Below are 22,517 nucleotides of genomic sequence, written 5' to 3'. Positions count from 1 at the left end.
CAATGTAACCAGAGGTATGTGTCTAAATATGACTATAACCAACATTATGAATAATTAAATATGTTAAAATTTGATTAATTATAACAGTAACAACCATCAACAGGTTTTTCAAGATGCTGGATTCTTTATTATTACAGATTTAAATGTTAATTGATGTATGTAAGAATGTATTAATATATATAGAAAACGAACAGAATAAATGGTGTGATATATTGCTGGTGGAGTTATATGAATTAATATCTGAGTTAAGACAAATATTGCCGAACAGTTGTATTACTTGGTGTGAATGTAAATTATGATTTTGTTGTAGACGAATTTGAGAAAAATTATTATTTATTAAAGGTCGGGCTATGATTAGAGTTGTGTACTGTAGTGTTTGAGGTTGCAGTTATAGGAAAATGGTATTATGTGACCTATTGTGATACTATGAAATATGATAGAACCAACATAATTAAAGAATGTTACATAGTTCTATTTAATTAAAATAATGAGTAATTTTGATATAGTTATAGGATGATAAGTTTTGAGTGAACTTAAGTAATAATAATAAGGCCCTACAAGTTATATAATAACATGAAATAATATTATATTAAGTAATAATAAGGAACCAAATGTTGTTTTTAACATATAGAGCCTCATTGTTACTCATAATCTTGGTCAAAATTTTAACTTTGCTTCACGTTTGCTTTAATTTTACTTATTATTAATATTAGTTATTCATATATAGATATGGTTTTTTATTATTAATATATCTTTTAGGATAATAATATAAGGATTTGTTTTAAATAAATGTGTTTTGTTTATGGCCTTGACTGTGACCTAGTTGGCCATTCATTTGATTAGATTTTCGAAATTTCCCCACCTACCTCTACGTATTAATAGAGACATTGCTTAAAGTGTTGTCTAACATTGTAGAGTATTTTGGAAGTAATTCCTACAGACGTATATGATGCATGTCTCACTTAATTATCCGCGTTATTTTGAAGAAATGTTTGTCTTTAAGTGATTTCATAATAAACACAAATCTGTGGCTGTCTAAGTGACACTAATGCATTTTTAAACAAATCGAGATACAAGTTATAGTACAATGACCGCTAGAATCCAGTATAATAGTGTGGGCAACTAAGTATTTCCCACCCTACTTATTTGGAAAGAAATTTAAAATACTTTCAGATCACCGACCCTTGCAATACCTACCTATTTTCCTTAAAGGAACCGAATTCCAAATTAGTACGGAGACTAAAAGTAGAAGAATTTGACTACGAGGTAATTTACAAAAACGACAAAGTCAACACCAACGCAGATGCAGTGTTTTGAATTGAAATACACAAAAAAGAAAGTTTTTGATGATTTAGCCAACATGGAAGATGATGGACGGTCAAGATATAATAATTCAGATGAAGATCAAATAATCAACGAGATTGTAATGGAAAAAGCAAATCAATTAATCCCAGAAAATATTTCAGACGATATGACTGAAAAAGAAGACCAAAACATAGACGAAGACGGAAATGAAACAAGGTATACAGCAGCAGAAAATCCAATTCTTGGCATACCTATTTCAGAAAAGCCACTTAACTTTTACAATAACTAAATTATTATCAAAACCGTCCACTACAGCCCACGACCTCCAGGAATTGCCCAACCTTTTCCTAATAAAAACCATTATCATATTCAGCTATCGTAAAACCAGTTACAAGTCCATACTATAAAATTTTTCAAGGAGCATCTTAACCCGAAAAAGAAGTATGCAATTTTATTTGGGGAGGAAGAAGTATTTGCAGAAATTTGGGAAATTGTCAGAGAACGTTTAAAAACAACGCATACGACTTGGCAAAATGTAATCTTTTATTAGAAGATGTTAATTCCTAAGAAAAACAAAAGGAACTTTTAAAAAACTATCATGAAGGAAAAACTAACCACAGAGGAATAGTTGAGACAAAAAGCCAAATTAAACATTGGTATTATTGGCCTTATATGAAGAAATACATAGAATATGTCATAAACTTCTGCGATATATATCAATAAAATAAATATAACAGACTTCTTCCCAAGCCAAAATTTATGGTTACACCAACTCCTACTAAATCACTAGAAATAGTTCACATCGATTTATTTCAGGCCAACGGACAGAATTTTCTAACCATAGTAGACGCGCTTTCGAAGTTTATTTACGACGGACAAGCCTGCCTACCCATTAGATGGGGGAAATGCCATCAATGTACTTAACGCTCTATTAATTTTGTAACACACCATGGACTCCCAACAATGATAGTAGCCAATAATGGTACAGAATTCAAAAATAGAGTAATACAAGAATTTACCGACTCACATAAAATCTCACTCCGCTATACAACGCCAGAGAATCCGCAACCTAACGGGATGATTGAGAGGTTTCACTCTACACTAATCGAACATCTTCGAATCCTAAGAAACACCAAAGCAAAGTTATCGATAAAAGGACAAATTCTATACGCTGTAATTGGGTACAATAATTAAATATATTTAGCAACGAAATTAAGACCTATTGACATATTAATCTTCTTCTTCTTCCTACTTTATAAATAGGCAAAACGCCTGTTTTACTTCGGTTTTTAGCCTCAATTGACGTTGCCTGACCATCTTTTCATCTTTTCATCATCGGTCGTCCCAATGACCTTCTTCCATTTGGCGATTTGTCTCTTGCTATTCATACTATTCTATTTTCTGTCATTCTTGCGATGTGTCAACTTCATAAACCCTCTAGTGAAGAAGAACATCTTGAGACAATTAACCCAAAATCGTAAAACCATAGACATAACCATGTTTGGACAACTCCTGTATACATCTTTATTATAATTGTCTGGCTTATATATGTTACAGGTACAAAATTCTAGCAACGAAACCCCAAAAGTAGCCAATGCAAAATTTTTGTTCGTCCCTCACAAAATTTCTTCAGAGGATTGAGTAGTTATAGTACAATGACCGCTAGAATCCAGTATATTCGATCATGCGAATTCAATAAGAAGCTACTGCCTATCGGCACCGAACATTCTGGAACCTTGCAACATCAATTGCGACGTACTAGAATAGCAAATTCAGCAAGTGTATTTATTATAAATAAAGCATTGTAAAACTACCTTTTCTCAGTCTGACATTAGTGTGATATTAATCTTATATATTTGTATTTAAAGTCTGAATAATATATTGTGAATTGTAACTAAAATCTTTGCTAGTTTAAATAAAAGTTTATTTTGAGTGTTTGTGTCTTTTAAAAAAGTTTTTTTCAAAACAACATTCATAATTTACATTTAAAGTAATGTTCCAACTATTCTTCGAAGTTTTCTGGTAAAATGTTGAGTTTTTGTCTTCTGTATTAAGAACTGAGTTTTGCGAGAACTTGCTATTTAAAAAAATTACGAGAAATTGTTGAAACGATAACTAAATAGCCTTTAAAATAATATATCACAAGATACCATTCTCTGTTTAGGATTTTAATGATGCAATTCGAGTGTTTTTTATGCTAAGCTTCTATACTGACGTTGTATTACTTTTTACCTTTTTTTTTTCTCTAGAGTAAAATTCTGAAGTGAGCGTCACGAAACTAGCGCCACAAGATAGCGTCGTCACGGGTAGCGTCTGGGAATAGCACTTGTTGACATCGATTCACTACTCTTGATAAATTTGTTTCTAGTCATCATATATTTACTCCAAGCAGGTTTAAATTAAAAACTGCATGAAAGTATAGAAATTAAATGAGTAGTTAAAAATTAAAAGAATATCTGTCACTAAAAGATTCGATTCGTAACGATTATCAAAATTTAATAATTATATGTCATGTAATAATTAATAACATTCAATCATCTGTTTAAATTTTTATAATAATTCTCGTTTTAAATTAATTTCATATAACCACAAAGAGGGGCTGAGAGGAAAAGTGGTACAAGTGACATTTAGATAGTTTTGAGAAAATGAGATTTAAAGTTTAAGTAGTGGCACAAAAAGACCAAACAAAATTTTAAAATCTAATCAAGATATTATTATTAGTAAGTTCTTAATGTTTTCATGTGCAGTTTTTACAATCATATACATTTAGTTTTTTTGAAACATTTTTTACAAAATATACATGTACCATTTTTGTTGTTTAGAGTAAAAATGGTACAAGTAAATATTACCATGAGTAAATAAATAAATAATATCTTTTATAAAAGAAATACACGTAATTTTTTGAACATTTATTTAAGAAGCTACATTAGATACGAAAACAAAATGTATATTGCACAAAAATACAGGAACAAAAAATGCATAAAAATAATAACGAAATGATATTATATAGACGTGCTACCAACTGAGCTAAATATCTTCCTCATCATCATAGTCGCTCAAAAGTATTTTATCATTGTCGTCTACCTCATCGTCATCTTCATTGTCCTTCTCTTTTCTTTCTTCAGGTTGCATTGGCTTCTTTTTCTGACCTTGTTTTCCCTTCTTCGCAGTGTGATTGAGCTGATTGTAAAATTGATGGTAAATTGGTGGCACAAAGCATAGTAGGTCTTGTAAATTCTTCCATTTTTCATACTTCAGACTCATGGGTGAACTATTCAGTTGGCTAAGACTAATATTCTGAGGTGGTCTTCCACGCATCTTCTTCATACAGTTAACAGTTATAAATTCAGTCTCTTCATTGAGAGTGTACTTGAATTTCATAGTAAATGGGTCTTTCGTCTCAAACCGAATCCATTTTATTTCTCTCCATTTTATCTGTTTATTCTCATCATCCTTTTTAATATTTTCCTGCACGTACTCGTTGAAGTTTTCGAGTGAAATGAAGTGCTCCATCTTCATTTCTTCACATTTAAACTTCTTAGAACTGTTTCTCACAGCATTCATCCACTCACTGGGTACAAAAATATAAGGTACTTGCTTTTTGTACTTTTCAATGACTCCCAAATCTTCATCGCATTCCATAAAGGTATGTCCCGGTTCAAGGAATTTGTGGTCTATTATTTCTAGCTGAGTTTCTTTAACCACATACATAAAAAATTTCACAATATTTTTATTCTTATTTTGTCCCGAACAAGAATCACTAAATGCAATAAGATGTCGTGTATTTTGATTAAGACCAGCAATAAATTTCCAAAGACATGAAGAAACTTCCATAGAGCCTCTGGATGCTACCGATTCATCCCACATATACATTGAAGCACATTTCTTGCCCAAATTATGGACTCCAAAATTATATGTCCATAATACTCGCATATAAAACACTTTGTTGGTTGTAAGTGCTGGTGTAGGTAAAGTTTTTTGTAGATCGAAACAAACTGATACCACTTCTTCATTCCTTGAAGTTTTTTAAGCCACTATTTTTGCCTCTTTTTTGGCTTGTATTCCCGATTCGGCTTTTCGGTGATGAAGCTCTCTCTCGCACATTATTTTCTTTTTATCTGACTCACTTGTGCACGATTTTATTGATGTTTCGAACTTATCGCACTTATTACAAGTATCGGACAAGGGATGATGAAAACTTAGATTAAATTCGGTATTAAACACTCTCCTGTAGAACCATTCCTTGACAGGAGCTTCGTTATTTTCTTGACAATGCTCTAGGTAACACTTATACATTTTTCTTATGGTCAAAAATGAAGGAAGGTACCGTCTACGGGAATTGTAATGTCTGGTGTAATGGCTGGTATATTTTGGAAACATATCAATATGTCGTTTTACCTTATCAATTACATCCTGTGATAGTTTATTAGGACATGGAGCTCTTCCTCTTTTATCAACAGCGGTGATTCCAACGTCATATATCCCATTTAAAATTCTCGAATAACGTCCATTGCTGATATCCAAAGTTTTTAAGAAAAACATTTTGCAAACTCTCATATTTTTTAGTTTGATAGTAACGCTCTTTCCTTTATTAGTAACAGCTTCTGTACGTCGTCGTTTGGGCAAAGCGATCTCTGTACAAGACGTAATGAATGCATTCTGCAGATTCCAATTTCCTAGACCCCAGAATTGGTTAAATATTTCCTGTCTTTCTTCATCGGTGAATTTTTGACACTGAAATCTGCAAGTATGTATATAATTTTGCAAACTTCTTGCTTTTACTAACTTGTTTTTATAGCCTACGTATTCCTCACCTGCATTTCTTTTTCGTTTTCTTACTTGCCTCTTATCTAAATCGCTATATCTCAAACGTTTTTTGCCCTTTTTCTTTAATGACTTGTTTAAATGAACATCTGCAATGTTTTGTAGATCATGATTACTATCGCTACTACTTTCTTCTATTGGACTATAGTTTCTGTCCTCTTCTGAATCGTCATATTCCGAATAACTGTCAGATTCTGAAACAAAAAAGAAACATTTTAAGGTTATGCTATAAGTTTCTTTCAACTACTACTTTTTGAAGACATAGATAAATAAAATAACCCTATAAAATAACAATTGAAAAAATATAAAACGCATTGAAGACTTACCTTGCATTATTTTAAGACTATTTCACAAATTGTATTAATATTCCTGCACACTTTTAAAACGTGGCTGTCACAAACAACTACATAAGGTTTAGAACAAAAGTGGGACATGTAACCTTGGACCACTTATACAGAAAACCATTACCAGAAATTGGTGAGAGCTTTTACTTCTCACATACAGATGTCCGTACTGTAGTGTGTTTTGTACTTGTACCATTTTTATATTAATAAATCTCAACATCCTCTAGCCACTCATGCACATATCTCACTTTTATACAAAATGTCACTTGTACCACTTTTCCTCTCAGCCCCATTATTTAGTTTACATGATAATTAAATTTACTATCAAATGATATTTATTTATATTTTATCATTACTATTTGGTCTAAATTTGACAGGTTTGTCTTAAGTAATCAACGTTTGCTTTGCTAATACGTCAACAGGTGGCGTTAGAAGCAAACAATAATTTATTGAATTTGTTTAAAGTATAAAAAATAAATAAATAATAAAATTAATTTATTAAATTTTAAATAGATTATTTAAATTTTAAAAATATATACATAATATGAAGATCTGCGCTAGTCTATAGTAGCGCCTACTGTTTCACCTTTTTTTTCCTTCTTTTTTGTTTGTATACAAAATAACAAGACTGAGGGAGCCATGTAACTGGCTACCTACATAAGAGGATTGGAAATCTTTGGATTCCAAGCCTTACTTCAAGGGACTTGTGAATGGATGTATCTCCATAGGTTTGGTTCTTCAGTGACCGTTGAAGGATAAGGATTCTTAATATGAGCAAATATAGCTCCAGAGAAATAAAATCACTTTTGAGTTTATCGATTTACAATTAAATTTTTTTAGAGTAGAGAGGCCCAACACGGCCGTAGCTTACTATACAATATCAAAAATTCTTTCTTTATAACACGTAAAAGAAAACCGGTATGAGAAAATGCCCGTTTTCGGCGGAGAGAACTATTTAATATGTGAATTGAGAGATTTTAAATTCGATGCCTCAAGGGCGATGTGTGAGCTTAAACTGAACTGATAAATCACTACTTGATGCGTAAAAGTGAAGATTATTCATCTTTTATTTAGGTGTGAAAACTATTTAAGAGGGTGAGACGCCAGTCAGTCGGGGTCGCGAACAAACTTGATGAAGTGACAATTCCAATGATTCTACACTAAGAAAAGTCTAAAGAATTACATTTTTATTTTATATTTTAAAACAATATGTTCATTTCTGGAACAAAGACCTTTGTGGAAAGTTTTCGGTGGCTCACTCTTTATAAAACAAAATATAAGATAATAGTAAATTAACTACGGGACATAAAAGAGAATACATAACAAAATCATGCTCGATGCAAAAATGAAAGTCCAATGATCCCGTATAAATTGCTTTACAGTTTGTGATGTATATCTTTCAGTCTAGGCCGGATACCGTTTACCATATAAGAAACAACACCCATACAAATAGAATTCCTATTTAAGTTAGATCATCGTTAAAAGATCAAATAAAAATCTGGTTTAGTAATACAAAGAAAGTAGATCAGAAAGTCAATTACTATGTTCGATCTTGTTTAATTACGTAATAAATGTTATGTATATGTAGATATATCTCATTAATATATTTATGAGGTACACACAGTAAAATTGATCGCATAGTGAAAAATAGTAACAAAAGGAATGACTGTACGGCTTTTTAATTACGAATAAGAACTTTAGTTAAAGTTCTTATATTGTTCCTATTAACTTTTTAAGTTTAATATCCTCTAAATAAGGTAGTGCTATGTTGCAGTGGCATTAAATTCGTTAATCAAAATATATAGCTTGCTTAGTTATAAGAATAAAGCGAAAATATAGAAAAAAAATCTCGACCTTTACAAACTAGCTTTTTTGAACAATTTGATAAACTCCATTAATATTTTTATTTCTTTTTTATACCTATTTAATTTACTTCTAGGTACAGATTGGTAATTTCGACTTGAGAATTCAAAAATATTCAGAAACATCAAACTAAAAGGTCAGACTGATCAAAATTAGGAAGAACCAGGCAAGTCAATAATAAACGAACAGTAATACATGAAATATTTAAAGATAGCTACTTGAAATTGTAGAGGAGTAGAGTCAAACGAACAACAAATTAATTATGGATTAAAAAATCTTAACCCCTTACCGCATAGTGGGTCATATATGGTACAATACTTAGTTTTATACCTAACCGTTAGAGATCGAATCTTATTTTAAAGTATTTATGCATGACATGTCCATATAGAGCACATAATATTTCGTATAACTGGTAATAAAGCGCCATCTCAATACAGCAAAGTGAACATTTATGAAAATTTGCCAATGGCCGCGGTCTGACAGCTGTTCATAAGAATTGTGCAATTTGATATTCAATTATCGAAGTTTCTACTGAATATTTTTGTACAAAAAAATAGCAACATCGAGGATAGACCTTCAAGAAAGAATTTCTGTAAGTATTTTCACGTATTTCTTTATATTTTGGTATTTTTTGATCAAAAATTTGCTTGTGCCATATATGCCACAATATGCACTGTAGTGCAAAACTCTCTTTCATATATGGTTCAATATGCTTTCTGAACGAGGTAATATTATTTTTTTATTTTAGATAATGGATCCATAAAAGGTTTATGGAGAAACTCTTGTGGTAGTGGACATACCCGATGATAGTGAAGGCTATCAGATGATTATATTTCCCCTATTATATTAGTCCCAGAGTTAGGCTATGAAGATGATATAATAGATAATAATGAATCAAATATTATTATCCCAGAAACGGATTTAGAAAGCAGTTGGGATAGCGAAGATATTTCTTTGGACGAATTACGACGTAATCTAATAAAGAATAGAAATAAAAATCATCCAACTTGGAAAGAAGGAAATTTGGTAACATTAGATGATGATATAAGATTTCTCGGTTTAACTGACCTGCCACCTGAGTTGCAACAAGCGGATTTCCCTTACGCATTTTTTAAATTTTTTTAACAAATGAGATGATCAAAGATATAGTTTATCAAACTATATTATACTCAGTGGAAAGAGACCTCAAAAACCTTTGAAACTTTCTGAAAATGAGCTAGAACAGTTCTTAGAAACCCGTATTTATATGTCAATAGTGCAATTGCCAAACACTAGCAGTTATTGGAACTTCAGCCTGAATCATCGATTAATTTCAGATGTTATGTGATGCAATAGATAGGAAGGAAAGAAACGTTTTTTACATTTTGCAAACAATAACGATGCTATTGCTGTCGGTAATCCTGGTCATGATAAACTTTTTAAAATCTCACTGCTACTAAATAAACTAAGGAATCAGTTACTCAAAGTTCTGAAAGAGGAATTTTTAGTTATACATGAGCAGATAATTTCAACAAAGGCGTTCATCTATAAAACAATATAAACTGCAAAAACCCCACAAATGGGGATATAAGGCGTTTGTTCTTAATGGTTCCAGCGGATTTTCCTACGAATATGAAATTTTTGGAGGAAGCCAAACAATGTTGTACTCGATGGTTTTCTTTATTTAGAGGTAAGTTCAAATGTGGTTCTTCGGCTAACACAAACAGTAGCAAGTCTTATAAATCACAAAATATTCTTTGATAATCGGTTTAACAGCGTCCCATTGCAAATTTATCTAACAAAACAGGGTATGTTACCACTAGGAACAGTTATAATAAACAGAGTGCCAAAGAGTAATGTGCCAAAAGAAGTTGAATTAAAAAAGAACGGCCGAGGAGCTATGGTAGAGAAAGTCGTCACAAATGATGGTACAAAAATATATGTTGTTACATGGTATGACAACAAATTAGTATACATTTTATCAATATATTCTGGAAGTATGAAAACAGTTGAAGTTAAACGGTTTTCGAAAAAAGGTGAAACGCATAATAATGGTTTCATGTCCAAAAGCTGTAACGATCTACAACAAGTACATGGGGGGAGGGTACATGGGTATATGGGGGAAGTAGATTACCTTAATTCAATGTTGGGATATTATAGGATTAAACTCAGATCCAAAAAATGGTACATGCGTATATTTTTTCATATTATTGATTTGATGACTGTAAATGCGTGGATTCTTTGGACAAGAAGTGACAATGAGCATGATAATTTAGCTCTGGCAGATTTTAAAATGGCAGTATTTTAAAATGGCGAGTGTTTATGCAAAGTTAATAAAGCTGGTTTTACTACAAAAAGAGGTCGTTCGTGTAGAGCTATTTACAATTTACAAAACAAGAAAAGAAGGGATCCAGCAACCGATATTCCAATGCAAGATGTACAAACAGATGGATATGGTCATCTTCCATTATGGTGTAGTAAAAGGCGAGGATGCAAATATCCCTGTGGTTTAAAAAGCTTCATAAAATGCGAGAAGTGTAATGATTTTCTTTGCTTAAACAAAGATAGAAATTGTTTTTACAACTTGCACACTGAATAATTAATATAATTAGAAAGTAATGAACGTCATCTTTTTATTAATTTTACTTGTTGAATCTTGTTTTAATGCATAGTGTGCCATATATGACACACAAAAAAAATAAAAGAATACAAGAGCAAACCAAGTAGGATTCTTTTTTATATTTTTACCGTAATCTTGAAGTCAAGTTTGTAATCATAGATTTTTTTAATAAAAAAATCATACAGTAAGGTGTTAAGATAAATAACTGAATAAACATAATGGCATGAAACGCTTTGATAACTGAAACAAAAAAGTGTAGATATATTAATAGGTAAGAAGTGGACACCTACAAAAGATTCTCATAGATAATTGAATGGATAGTAAATGCCTCTAAAGAAGGTGAAAAAGAAAGAAACAATACATTTATACAAATCACTTCACAAAACACTTAGCAAATGCAATATAATGGACCATGTGATCATAAACGATAACTTAAGTGGTAGAATCAGAAAGACACAAAAAATAGTGGTAACAGAGGACAACAATTAATTGACGACGCATATTAAGACACTTCGTTACTAAAACACTTCAAAGCCATGTTGAAGATCATCATCATAATTCTGGCTTTACAACACTACGTGGTTCCTAGCCTCCTCAATAATTTCTCTCCAGTCCTCCCTATCCATCGCCTTTCTTCGCTAAGCACGTATTCCCATATTTCTCATGTCATTATAGATGTTATCGAAGATCCTTGTTCTGGGTCTTCTTCTTCTTCTCTGACCAATGGGTCAATCAAGGAGCGTTTTTCTAGCTGGGTCATTTTGTTCCATCCTTGTTACATACCCTATAGACCTCAAACGTCCTATCTTAACATGTTTTACGATATCTGGTTCCTGGTATATTATATAAAGTAGAAGATACTTGACATATATTCTGATCATATTCTAGTAGTTGCAATAATGCTAAGTCAATGGAAAAATACAAAGTATACAGTATGATCAACTTTTGTGACCATATCCATTATATCTGTTACGAGTATTCTCGGAAATATCAAAAAAAGTTATTTACAAAAATAGCAGGTGGCTGTAAGCTTCGCAATATAAAATTAATTACAAATATATAGGGTCTGTATGCAAATGCAAACAGACAGGAAGAGGCAAAAAAAATTTAAAAATAATGTGTTAAACTAATGATACCACAAAATTCATTTGATTTAAACGTACTCAAAAGTTTAGGAGGATTTAGGGCTGCACACCCCCCTAAAACTTTTCTGTGCGCTTAGATTTTGTTGTTTCTTTTTTATGAAAAATGCTTTTGGTCCGATCCTGATAGTATATCGGAACGGTGTGTTTATTTTTGGCTCTCCAAAATAGTTTAAATTAAGTGAGAACAAGTTTTCAAAATGTAACTACGCTTTGTGAAGTTATTAGTGATCAACTGAACTCACTTGTACTAGTCTGTAAGTACAGTTTTACTGTAAATTTCACCGAAAATATATAATCAGTACGTATTTAACATCATTGAAAATTTTCATATCCATATTTGCTTGACGATAAACATTTAATTACCATTGACCTGTATCTCCGGCCAGTTTTTTTCTGGCGGCGGACAGGTCCGTCTTTAGGAATGTTTAAACATCAACGAATATGTCGCAAATCAATGAAATACATTTACCAGGCAATTCTCAAATGGATAATTCTACACAAAGAAGTTACTCTACTGCACTAACACAACAAAAATTTCCGTCAAAACGACAAGCTATCATTTTTAATTCCATTGAAGATGCGAAAATACAAGATTACCTCCTCCCCCTGGGAGAAATCATCCATCCAAAAAATATACTATTCTGCTCTAGATTATCAAACAGCAGAATATGTTTATATTTATCATCTGAAAATATCGTAGAAAAATTCATGAATGAAAATAACGGCAACATTGAAGTTAATAACCAGATTATACAAGCTCGACGGTATATAACTCCCTCCGAAAGAATCATTCTCTCTAATGTTTGCCCATCCATTCCTCATGATGTATTAATTAAAGAACTTGAATCCATGGGGCTTGTTATTCTATCTACAATGTCCTTTTTAAAAATTGGTGCACCGTTAACCGAATTTAATCATATAATGAGCTTTAGGAGACAAATCTTTATCAGCCCAACAGATCTCACAATTCCAAAATCGTTTTTAATTAATTACGATAATACTTCATATAGAATCTTTTTATCAAGCGGCAACCTAACGTGTTACAACTGTAAATAAAATGGACATACGGCAACTAACTGCAAAAACCCTATCAATCCAAACCCAAATCCTACTTCTCCAACCACAGCAAAAGAAATCTCAACATGTAGCCCTCCAGAAATATCAACTATCACACCGACATCTACTTCAAGTCAAACAGACACCCCAATACAGAAAATCAACTAAATATAAAACAAACTGCGAACGAAACAACTACCTTACATATGAAAATTGAATCTTCACAGAACAGTTCAAAAAGAACTATTGACGATACCTTAGTCCTTCTCCGCCTTCCAATGATACCACTAATAAACCGAAGTTTACCAGTCCAGCAGAAATACCATTTAATCCTAAGAAAAAACAAAATAAAGGTAAATCTCTAGAAGCATTCATAAACCAGCAGTCACCACCATTTATTTTAAGCTATGTTCAGATAAAAGACCTATTCGACAACATAAAGAATTCACCCGATCCACTTACTACCGTTGAAAATTATACAAACAACTTTACAGCTCTCATCGATATGTTCCAATATATGCAAGATGCAAAATATATCCCTATACTCAAGACAGATCTACAAAGACACGAAATACCAAATTAAGAAAAATTTTTCTAAAACACTTACAGATGGAAATCCCACACGACCTAGTATCCGATACAGACAGTGACTGCTCACAAACCAATAATTAAATAAATTTATTTAATAAAATAGAGTTCAATAACTCACTACAATCTATAGGAAGAATATACCCAGAGAATCATATTCTTGAAAAAATAAAACAAAATCTGATAGAGATAGAAAATTCTAATAAGGAGGTAATCTTTATTTGGATCCCGTCACATAATGGTATTAGAGGTAATGAAGAAGCAAATAAGTGTGCGCGTGAAGCCGTCAATTCAGCTGACTCTATTATTGTGAAATACGTGATAGCTAGTGATGTTTCAAGTGTTATCAAATCGCGGATCCTAAGTGAGTGGCAAAACCGGTGGGAATTTTCAGTGTCCAATCTTCGGAATATTAAACCGGACATTAAACCATGGAGATGTTTCCCCACTAAAAGAAGGGATCGAGTGACAATAACTCGTCTTAGATTAGGTCATACCAGTGCCACGCACAAGTTCTTAATTACTAAAGAATCCGAACCAAAATGTGAGCAGTGTAGCGTTAAACTCTCGGTGAAACATGTTGTTGTAGACTGTCCAGTTTTCTCCACAGCAAGAATCAATTATGGTAGATCAATAAACTTAGAGAAAGCACTTGGTGCAAATTGTTCATTCACAAATATGTTAAACTACTTAAAAGCCATTAATTTTGTTAATATATAATATATTTAATATTGTAAATCTGATTCTCGCTAATAACCTTCGGGTTGATGCGAATTTGTAAATAAAAAAAAAAAACTTTCAGAATAAGAAAGTACCGTGTCCATTTTTATTACAAAATGTCAAGTAGTTTAGGACATAATGCAAAAAAAAACAATTTTTATTTTGTAACTTCAAAGGGCTGTAACTTTTTTTGTGTACACTTTTGTACTAAGGTAAGTTGGATTCAATCAATTTATTTTTGTCCTCGGAATGCGTGATTTAATTTATGACATATCTTTTTGAAACATCCTGTATATCTGGACTGGAGTGAAGATATATTTCATCTCGGCACTTTTATACTGAAATGGTGAGTTTATTATTTAGTTCTACAGTTTTAGTACACATCAGTCAAAAAATAATAATTTAATAAACCATACGCGTATAAATAGGTACGCCCAAGGTATTGCCACTTATAAGTGATTTATTACTTTCTCTAACTCGCAATAGCAAATAAAATTTAGATTGTTGGTTCGAATCACACGTAGAAATATTTCAAGCGCATGCAGTATAAAATTCAAAGCAACTGACGGTCACGAGTGTAATCCTTTTAACCGATATAACTAGAACGATTAGAGATGGAGTCTCACGTCTCGATGAACTCTCATTGATGGATTTCTACCGGTAGATTTTATAGATACTAGAAAACTGGAATAGACTACTAGTAATAATTAAAATTTATATAAAATTGATTCCCCAATATTCCTAACAAATATAATATCATATTACCGAACAGAATAATTAAAGTATTTATTGTATAATCTTACTCAAATTATTACAGATATCATAATAATAAAGTTTACCGTGATTATTATTATTGATCACTCAATTGGAACAGACATTTCTATAAAAATATATACTACTCACAAAAATCTCCGCCAATGTGCATCTAAATTTTTCTAAGAATGTGCGCCGTTTATATTATACACTCCAGTAAATATTGTGAAAGTTATTGTGAATACATAAAATGCCTGTGACTACTGTTTTATCCGTAACTTTGCAATATGATGTAAGCACAAGTATATTATGTTACTTTTATAATTTTAAATGTGAGTTGAAGATAATTGCATAGAAGAAAATAAAAAGCACTAACGACTGACAACGTAATATTCAGAATTTATATAAGGCGGAGACAAAGGTGATAATAAAACAAAATTTTATGAAACATGGTTATTTGAGAACTCACTTATTTTTATTAATGTAACGGTTTTTTCATTTACTTAGTTTCTAAGTTAGCCAGATTTAAAATTAGCGTTATCACATTTATAAAAGATTCCTCAAAAATCTCATTGACTGATTTTTCATTTAGAGCGGTCGAAATGTTCAATAAAAGTACAAAATGTATACATTTTTTACGTTTTTATATGTACATACTTACTTTACATACCTTGGTTAATTTTTTTTTAAAGTTAGAGGATACACAAGAGAAGAAAAATATGAAAAGAAAATATAAACTTTGAGCTTATGGTTTGAAAAAATCTTTTGATTTACTTTGAATGTAGATGTTATTTTGTCTATTATATCTACTGTGTTATTGTGTTAGGTATACAAAGTGGCCCAAAAGTCTGGAAACGGTCAATTATCTCGTAAATTGCTAGCCATAATTGTACAAAATTTAAGGTACACCTATTTTGGGATATGGAGATTCCTTATTTGATATTTGCAATGTTGCCAGATTTGCTGTTTCTCGTATATTATTAGTAACTTTGGTTTTTCAAATTCATCCTATGAATTTCCTATTCAATACGTGTTCAACTATATGTAACACTTTATTTTATGTAGTCTTGAAGGTCTTAAATAGATAAAACAGAAGTCTGGCAACGCCTAATTGTTTCAATAAATTTTTTAATACTAACTATTTTCAACCATACATTTAATTTTTGTGGTCTTTGAGTATGGTTTTCACGCATCCAGTGTGGATTTACGTCACTCCAGTACCTTAAATTGTGTCGATTTACACTTCATCGGAAAAAGATATTCTGTTAAGGAAATTTTCATCATTTTTAATTGTATCCATCATTATCTCAGTAAACTCTAATCTACGATCGAAGTCATCTTCTTGCATTAAGTTAATTTTGTATGGTTTAAATTTATTCTTACGTAATACTCGTAAGACTGAAGAACGACCTACATCATGTACTTGTGCAACGCTGCGTGAGGATGTATGTGGATCTTCAACAAAACTTTGCATTATATCTAAAGTTTTGTTGTCATGCATGACTCTTTTCGGTCTACCTGATCGGTATCTATCTTTTACTTCTCCAGATTCCTCAAATCACTTTGCAGTTTTTTGTACCGTCGCCTTATGAATAGGAGAACGGTTTGGGAAAGTACCATTGAACTAGTTGGCTACTTCACAATAAGATCTTTTTCTGTCACTGTACCCTCTCATCATTAGAATAGTAATTCGTTCTTTTTCATTAAGAGCCATTTTAGAGAAGCAATATATCTTGCAGAACTTTTCGAAACACAACTACTGTCAGTTTTAGTTAATAATGTAAATGGTGAACAAATGTCAAAATCACAGCATTCTACATTTAAATATTTAAATTTATTAAAATCTACATATTTTGCACTGTTTTATGTATTTAAGACCTTCCAGAGTACATAAAACCATAAGTGTTACATATGGTTGAACTCGTATTGAATAGGAGATTTCAATAATGACTGAATATATAGGGTGATGAATTTGAAAAACCAAAGTCACTAATAATATAAGAGAAACGGCAAATCTGGCAACATTGAAAATATCAAATATGGAGTCTCCGTATCCCAAAATTTTGTACAATTATGAATAGCAGTTTACGAGATACTTGGCCGTTTCCAGACTTTTGGGCCACTCTGTATATCCATAGGACTTTCTCTATCACCCATTAAGACGTGTCATGTCGGATATGAGAACTTTTCCACCCAGTATGTTCTACGCGAAGTCTTACTCAGTTTAGAGCTTCTTTTCCCCAGTCAGTCTCAGACAGGAATATATGTAGTTGTTTAACTTAGTATGTCATCTATATAATAACATATAATAAATATATAAGTATTGTTGAGTAAAATTGTGGTGAATACTAGAAAACGGTAAACAAAAACCTTTGGTAATAACTACAGAGTTTGTTAATTATAAAAATATTTGATCTAAGAAAACGCGAATTTGACTCCATTTTATTTTAAATTAGGCTTGTAGATCTATTTAATTATTGCATTGGGTATATTTTTAAAGGTATAGAAATGTAAGTTGGCAACACTTTTTTAACTGACGTCCATTATGATAGCTGAGAAGTGATTTAAGTTTAGTTTGGTTTGGCATTTCACCATGAATATACTAACGCCTGAACAACGCTTCCAATTTATGCAAGTTTATTTTGAAAATCATCGTTGTGTTCGAAATACGTAACGCGTACTACATACGTCTATTTTATGGTCAACATAATCGTCCATCATTATTGGATTAACCATGGAACGTTTTCGCACCACTTTACTCTAAATGATAACACGCATACCACGGAAACTTATATGAATGAACTTTGGAACATTTCCCCATCACTTTTACCCCAGTCAGATAATAACGAGAAATGACAGTCTATCTCTCTCACGAAGACTTGAACCAATCATTTATTTTAACACAATCTCGTGATGTCACAAATAAAATAATCAAACGAAGCTTAATTCCGCAATGTATAATTGTGTCAAAAGTAATGACAGATCTTCCGTTGGTTTACATCCATAGATAGTTTACAGCTTTTAATTTTATTTTATTATCTTTTAACTTTCGTTTTCATTTATTCTTAGTAATTTTAATTTAAGTTGTTTTCTTACTTTTTAAAGTTTAATTTTAGTTACTTATTGTAAGAAAGAATTTTTGTGGTGTTTCTTCAAGATTGCGCAACATATCACATCGCTCGTGCCACAATTAATTTATTGAAAGAAACGTTTGATAACCGCATATTTTCACGTTTCGGACCCGTAAATTGGTCTTAAGATCGTACGATTTAACACCGCTAGACTATTTTCTGTGGGGATATGTGAAGTTGCTAGTCTACGCCGATATGCCTGAAACCATTGACCACTTGTAGGACAACATTTATCCCGTAATTCCCGATATATGGCGACAAATGTTGGAAAAGATCATCGAAAATTGGATCTCTAGATTAGACTACATCAGAGCCAGCTGTGGCTAATCTTGTCACTTAGAGTCATCCCAAAGTGTTTTGCTGTGTTAGTATACTTTATTTGGTTTTATTAGTGTAGACTAGTTATGGTGCAATATTTTGTTATTTCAAGTCAATATACATCGATTTCAATTGGTTAAGCTTTAATTAATGTCATTTAATAGCAGATTGTGGTTGATCTTTCCACAGAGTTTTGGTGGTTCCCTTATTGTACAATGTTCTTGAAATATCACTGATGTGTATAGATATATGACTAACCATAAAATAGTCTCGTGTTTTGGGGCCAGCTTATCCAGCCAGTACAATAATAGCAAGAGAAGGGGCTCCTTGATCAATGCTATTTGCGAATGATATCCTGTTAGTGAAGGAAAGCAAAGAAATGTTGCTAACGATAGATGTCTATCCTATTAGTAGTGGCAAATATAGAAACAGCTTTTTGCAAGCTCTAGCAGGTAGTTTAGTTGTTGATTGTTGCTTTCCGATACAGTCGCGATTGTAAATTGTAATAATGGATTCCAAAGAAGAGAAGAGATTACTGTATTTGTTTGAGACTGTAGAAATACGAAGCGGATCATCGTCTATTTCGGAGTTTCATGATAGTGACCCAGCGGATCCATAATATGCATTAGACAGTAAATAATGAGCAAAAACCAGCACCTGAGAATATTCCTATATTTGAAGATTGGCAAATACCTGATGAGCAAAGTAATAAAAATATAAATTATAATACGAATTCCGAAAAAGTAGGCGTAAACCTCGATCTAATAGGTACAATGCAAGATGCCAGCCCTTTTGATTTCTTTTGTTGGTTTTTTGATGAAGAAGTGGTATTCCTGTTAGTAAATCAAACAAACAAGTATGCTCAATAATGTCTTGGAAAACGCAATATAAAGAGAAGTTCAAGAACTAAAAGCTAGGTACTGACAAACCGACAAGAAATGCATACCTTTTTAGGCATACTTATGTGGATGGGTTTAGTAGATATGCCCTCTCTGGCTCATTATTGGAAAAACATACAGTTATATAATAGCAAACTGACAGACTACATGGCCAGAAACTGATTTGACTTGATGTTGAGGTACTATTACAACATTTTATATTAGGTTTTAATTACTAAAATATATATTTTCAGCATGTTCCTTATTTCGGATAACTCGACACAGATTCCCGGAAATCGGCTTCACAAGTTTCAGCCCCTTATTGACTTACTAGTGGATAAGTTTAGTTACTGTGTAATTCCCGAAATGTCCCTGTGTATAGATGAGTCAATGGAACTATTTCAAGGTAGGCTAAGTTTTAGGCAGTACCTGCAAAACAAAAGGCATCGGTATGGGGTTAAAATTTTTTACGTTGTGCACCGACCCTTTTTACACTTTGCAATATAATTTAATGATGGAATGGAAACTTAACCTGGTGTATCTATATCCTCGAAAGTGGTTATGGAATTAATGGAGCCATATTTAGATTTTGGTAGAACACTATATGAGGACAACTGGTATAATAGTGTCACTTGGCAGAAAAATTACTGGATAGGAAAACCTTTTTAGAAGGGACACTTCAAGCCAATAGGAAACGCAATCCAATTGATAAATACTAAAATATCCATGAGCATGATTCATGCTCATTCACACTAACAACTAGTGATCTAGAGATTTCTCCTAAATAAAAATTGTTGCATTCACAAGTTATTTTATAAATGCAGTTCTTTGATCTTTCTTGTATGTTGTTAGATTTAGTTTTAGACATGATAGATATTAGTGTATTGATTGTGTTAAATATTGTAATTATTTCCTATACTTCGTATCAAGGCAACTGTTAATTGGTTGTCACCCAGTGCCAATTATAAACATTTACAGGTTAAATCTTATAGTTTCTTAATACAATTTTTTTTAAATAATTTCCGGATTGGAAATCGAAACATCAAAACAAATGTAAAATGTAATTCTCATTATAATCAATTGTAATTTAATCCGATATAAAATTAATATTTGGTCTAACACGGATAAAAGATTAGGACAATAAGATACTAATTAACATTTCCAACGTGTAATATTTCATATTATTTTCAAGTTGCCAACCGCAAAACTCAATTATTCATTAAATAATAAATACATTGCCATAGTAGCATTAATTTTTGATCCGTATTAACAAGCAAGGTTATGTAGACGTTTTTAGATCAGCAACGCCCATTTTTATCTCGTGAAATGGGTAAACGAGTTCTTAATAAAAAAAAATCATTGCAAGGTTAGTAATGGAATTAATGTTAACCGTATCATGGGTTTCAATGATTATACTTGTAAAATGCATACATAACTGGCCACTGCCATACCTGCACTTGTGGAATGTCTAACTACTTATAAATACATTACGAAATAGCTAAGAAAGTAACCATAATTCTTAAGACATATTTCTGTATTATAATATTCCTAATATAGCTGTAAAAAATAAAATAACTTTCATTTAGTTTGTACTGACTCACGCATAGCTGTTTAATAATAAAATATTTTATAAAAAATAAATCCAATAAAATTGAAGTTACTCTTTTATTTAATTTATTTTTGAAAGTTGCTGAATACAGGAATGATTTGTACTTTCAGCCTTTTTATCATCTAAATTGAATGTTAAAGGAAGAAACGATGAAAAGTGCCTGATTTTGTGTCGTGTCTAACCTCCCATATAAAATAGAAATACAGTTCTTCTCACAGTCCTTTTCCGTTTCGGATATTCGCAATTATCATAGCAATTTTAACTTTCTCTACAGCTGCTCGAAACAGGCCTGCGGTCGACACATTGAACGAGTATGGGGACAGCAAATACATCGCCTCCACGACCCTCTCTTACTAAACACTTATCCTTCAACAGTTGAAGTAAACCATACCTATCATGGAACCAATGAGAAAACGGAAAACTCTGTACGAGAGGCGTATGTAGCAATAAAAGAATCAGCTACAAAATTGGGTTTAATAATAAACACCAACAAAATAGACTCATTGGTCAGAGCAGAAGAGTAAGACCCAGAACAACATTCCTTGATAACATAGATGAAGACATGAGAAATATGGCAACACGTGCTTGACGGAGAAAGGCGATGGAGAGGGACGACTGGAGAAAATTTTTTGAGGAGACTAGGACTCACGCACGGTTGTAAAGCCAGAATAATGATGATTATAATGATCTCGATTAAACCATCAGATTGGTAGTATGCGTATTTAACATCATATATCGAAAGGCTCCGCCTTCTTCATAGATGCCTCCAATAGAGTCCAAGTTTTCAATCCTTTAAGCAAAACCGAGATTATATAATAGTTAAGTAGACGAAATTTTGTTGTTAGACGTAGATCTTGATTTATCGAACTTATTTTTATAAGTACTTATTGGCTTTGCCTCTGCGTTGTTTTATCTCTACAGAGTGGTTCTATCGGCTGTTTACATTGATACCTATATATGCTACCATTATATTGATACCATTTGTGAGAAGTTAACCAAGATTTTAAAGAACCCGTTTAATCAATGTAACAAGAACTATTATAGTCAGCACAAGTAAGATAGTATACCAAACTAATTTGCTATTTGGTGCTGTAGAGAGTGGGATTTCATACCTACTGTAAAAATTATTTCTTAACAAGTTTAATGTTTTGTGTCAGGCGGGATTCAGGCGTGGACGTTCAACCATTAACCAGATCTTTACACTACGACAGATCCTCGAAAAAGCGCAAGAGTTTAACATAGATATGTATCATATTTTTGTCGATTTTAAAGCGGCATAGGACAGTGTCTTAAGACCAAGTCTTTACAGCGCTATGAATGAGTTGGGAATTCCAAAAAAACTCATATGTTTGATAAAAGTGACAATGGCGAAGATGCTATCAGC

At 32.1% G+C, this 22,517-nt stretch overlaps 2 protein-coding genes across 2 annotated transcripts in view; both read right to left on the bottom strand.

The window, feature by feature from the left end:
• The window catches only part of LOC140438436 (uncharacterized), a 59,117-nt gene that overhangs the window by 21,207 nt on the left and 15,393 nt on the right, over positions 1-22,517 (bottom strand). The window lies entirely within an intron of this gene.
• On the bottom strand, positions 4,128-6,758 carry LOC140438434 (uncharacterized). The gene is made up of 2 exons (XM_072528112.1): positions 5,429-6,758; positions 4,128-5,312 (listed from the first exon to the last, which is right to left on the bottom strand). Exon 2 carries the CDS (start codon positions 5,236-5,238, stop codon positions 4,333-4,335), a length of 906 nt encoding a protein of 301 aa, XP_072384213.1. The 5' UTR covers positions 5,239-5,312; positions 5,429-6,758; the 3' UTR covers positions 4,128-4,332.

This window comes from Diabrotica undecimpunctata, chromosome 4 (assembly GCF_040954645.1).
Source record: "Diabrotica undecimpunctata isolate CICGRU chromosome 4, icDiaUnde3, whole genome shotgun sequence".
Lineage (NCBI taxonomy): Eukaryota > Metazoa > Arthropoda > Insecta > Coleoptera > Chrysomelidae > Diabrotica > Diabrotica undecimpunctata.
Note: the sequence above shows the minus strand (reverse complement) of the source record. Positions and strands in the feature narration are given on the sequence as shown.

Coding starts and splice junctions, on each gene's coding strand:
- LOC140438434 (XM_072528112.1), bottom strand. CDS start 5,238: ATGCGAGTATTATGGACATATAATTTTGGAGTCCATAATTTGGGCAAG.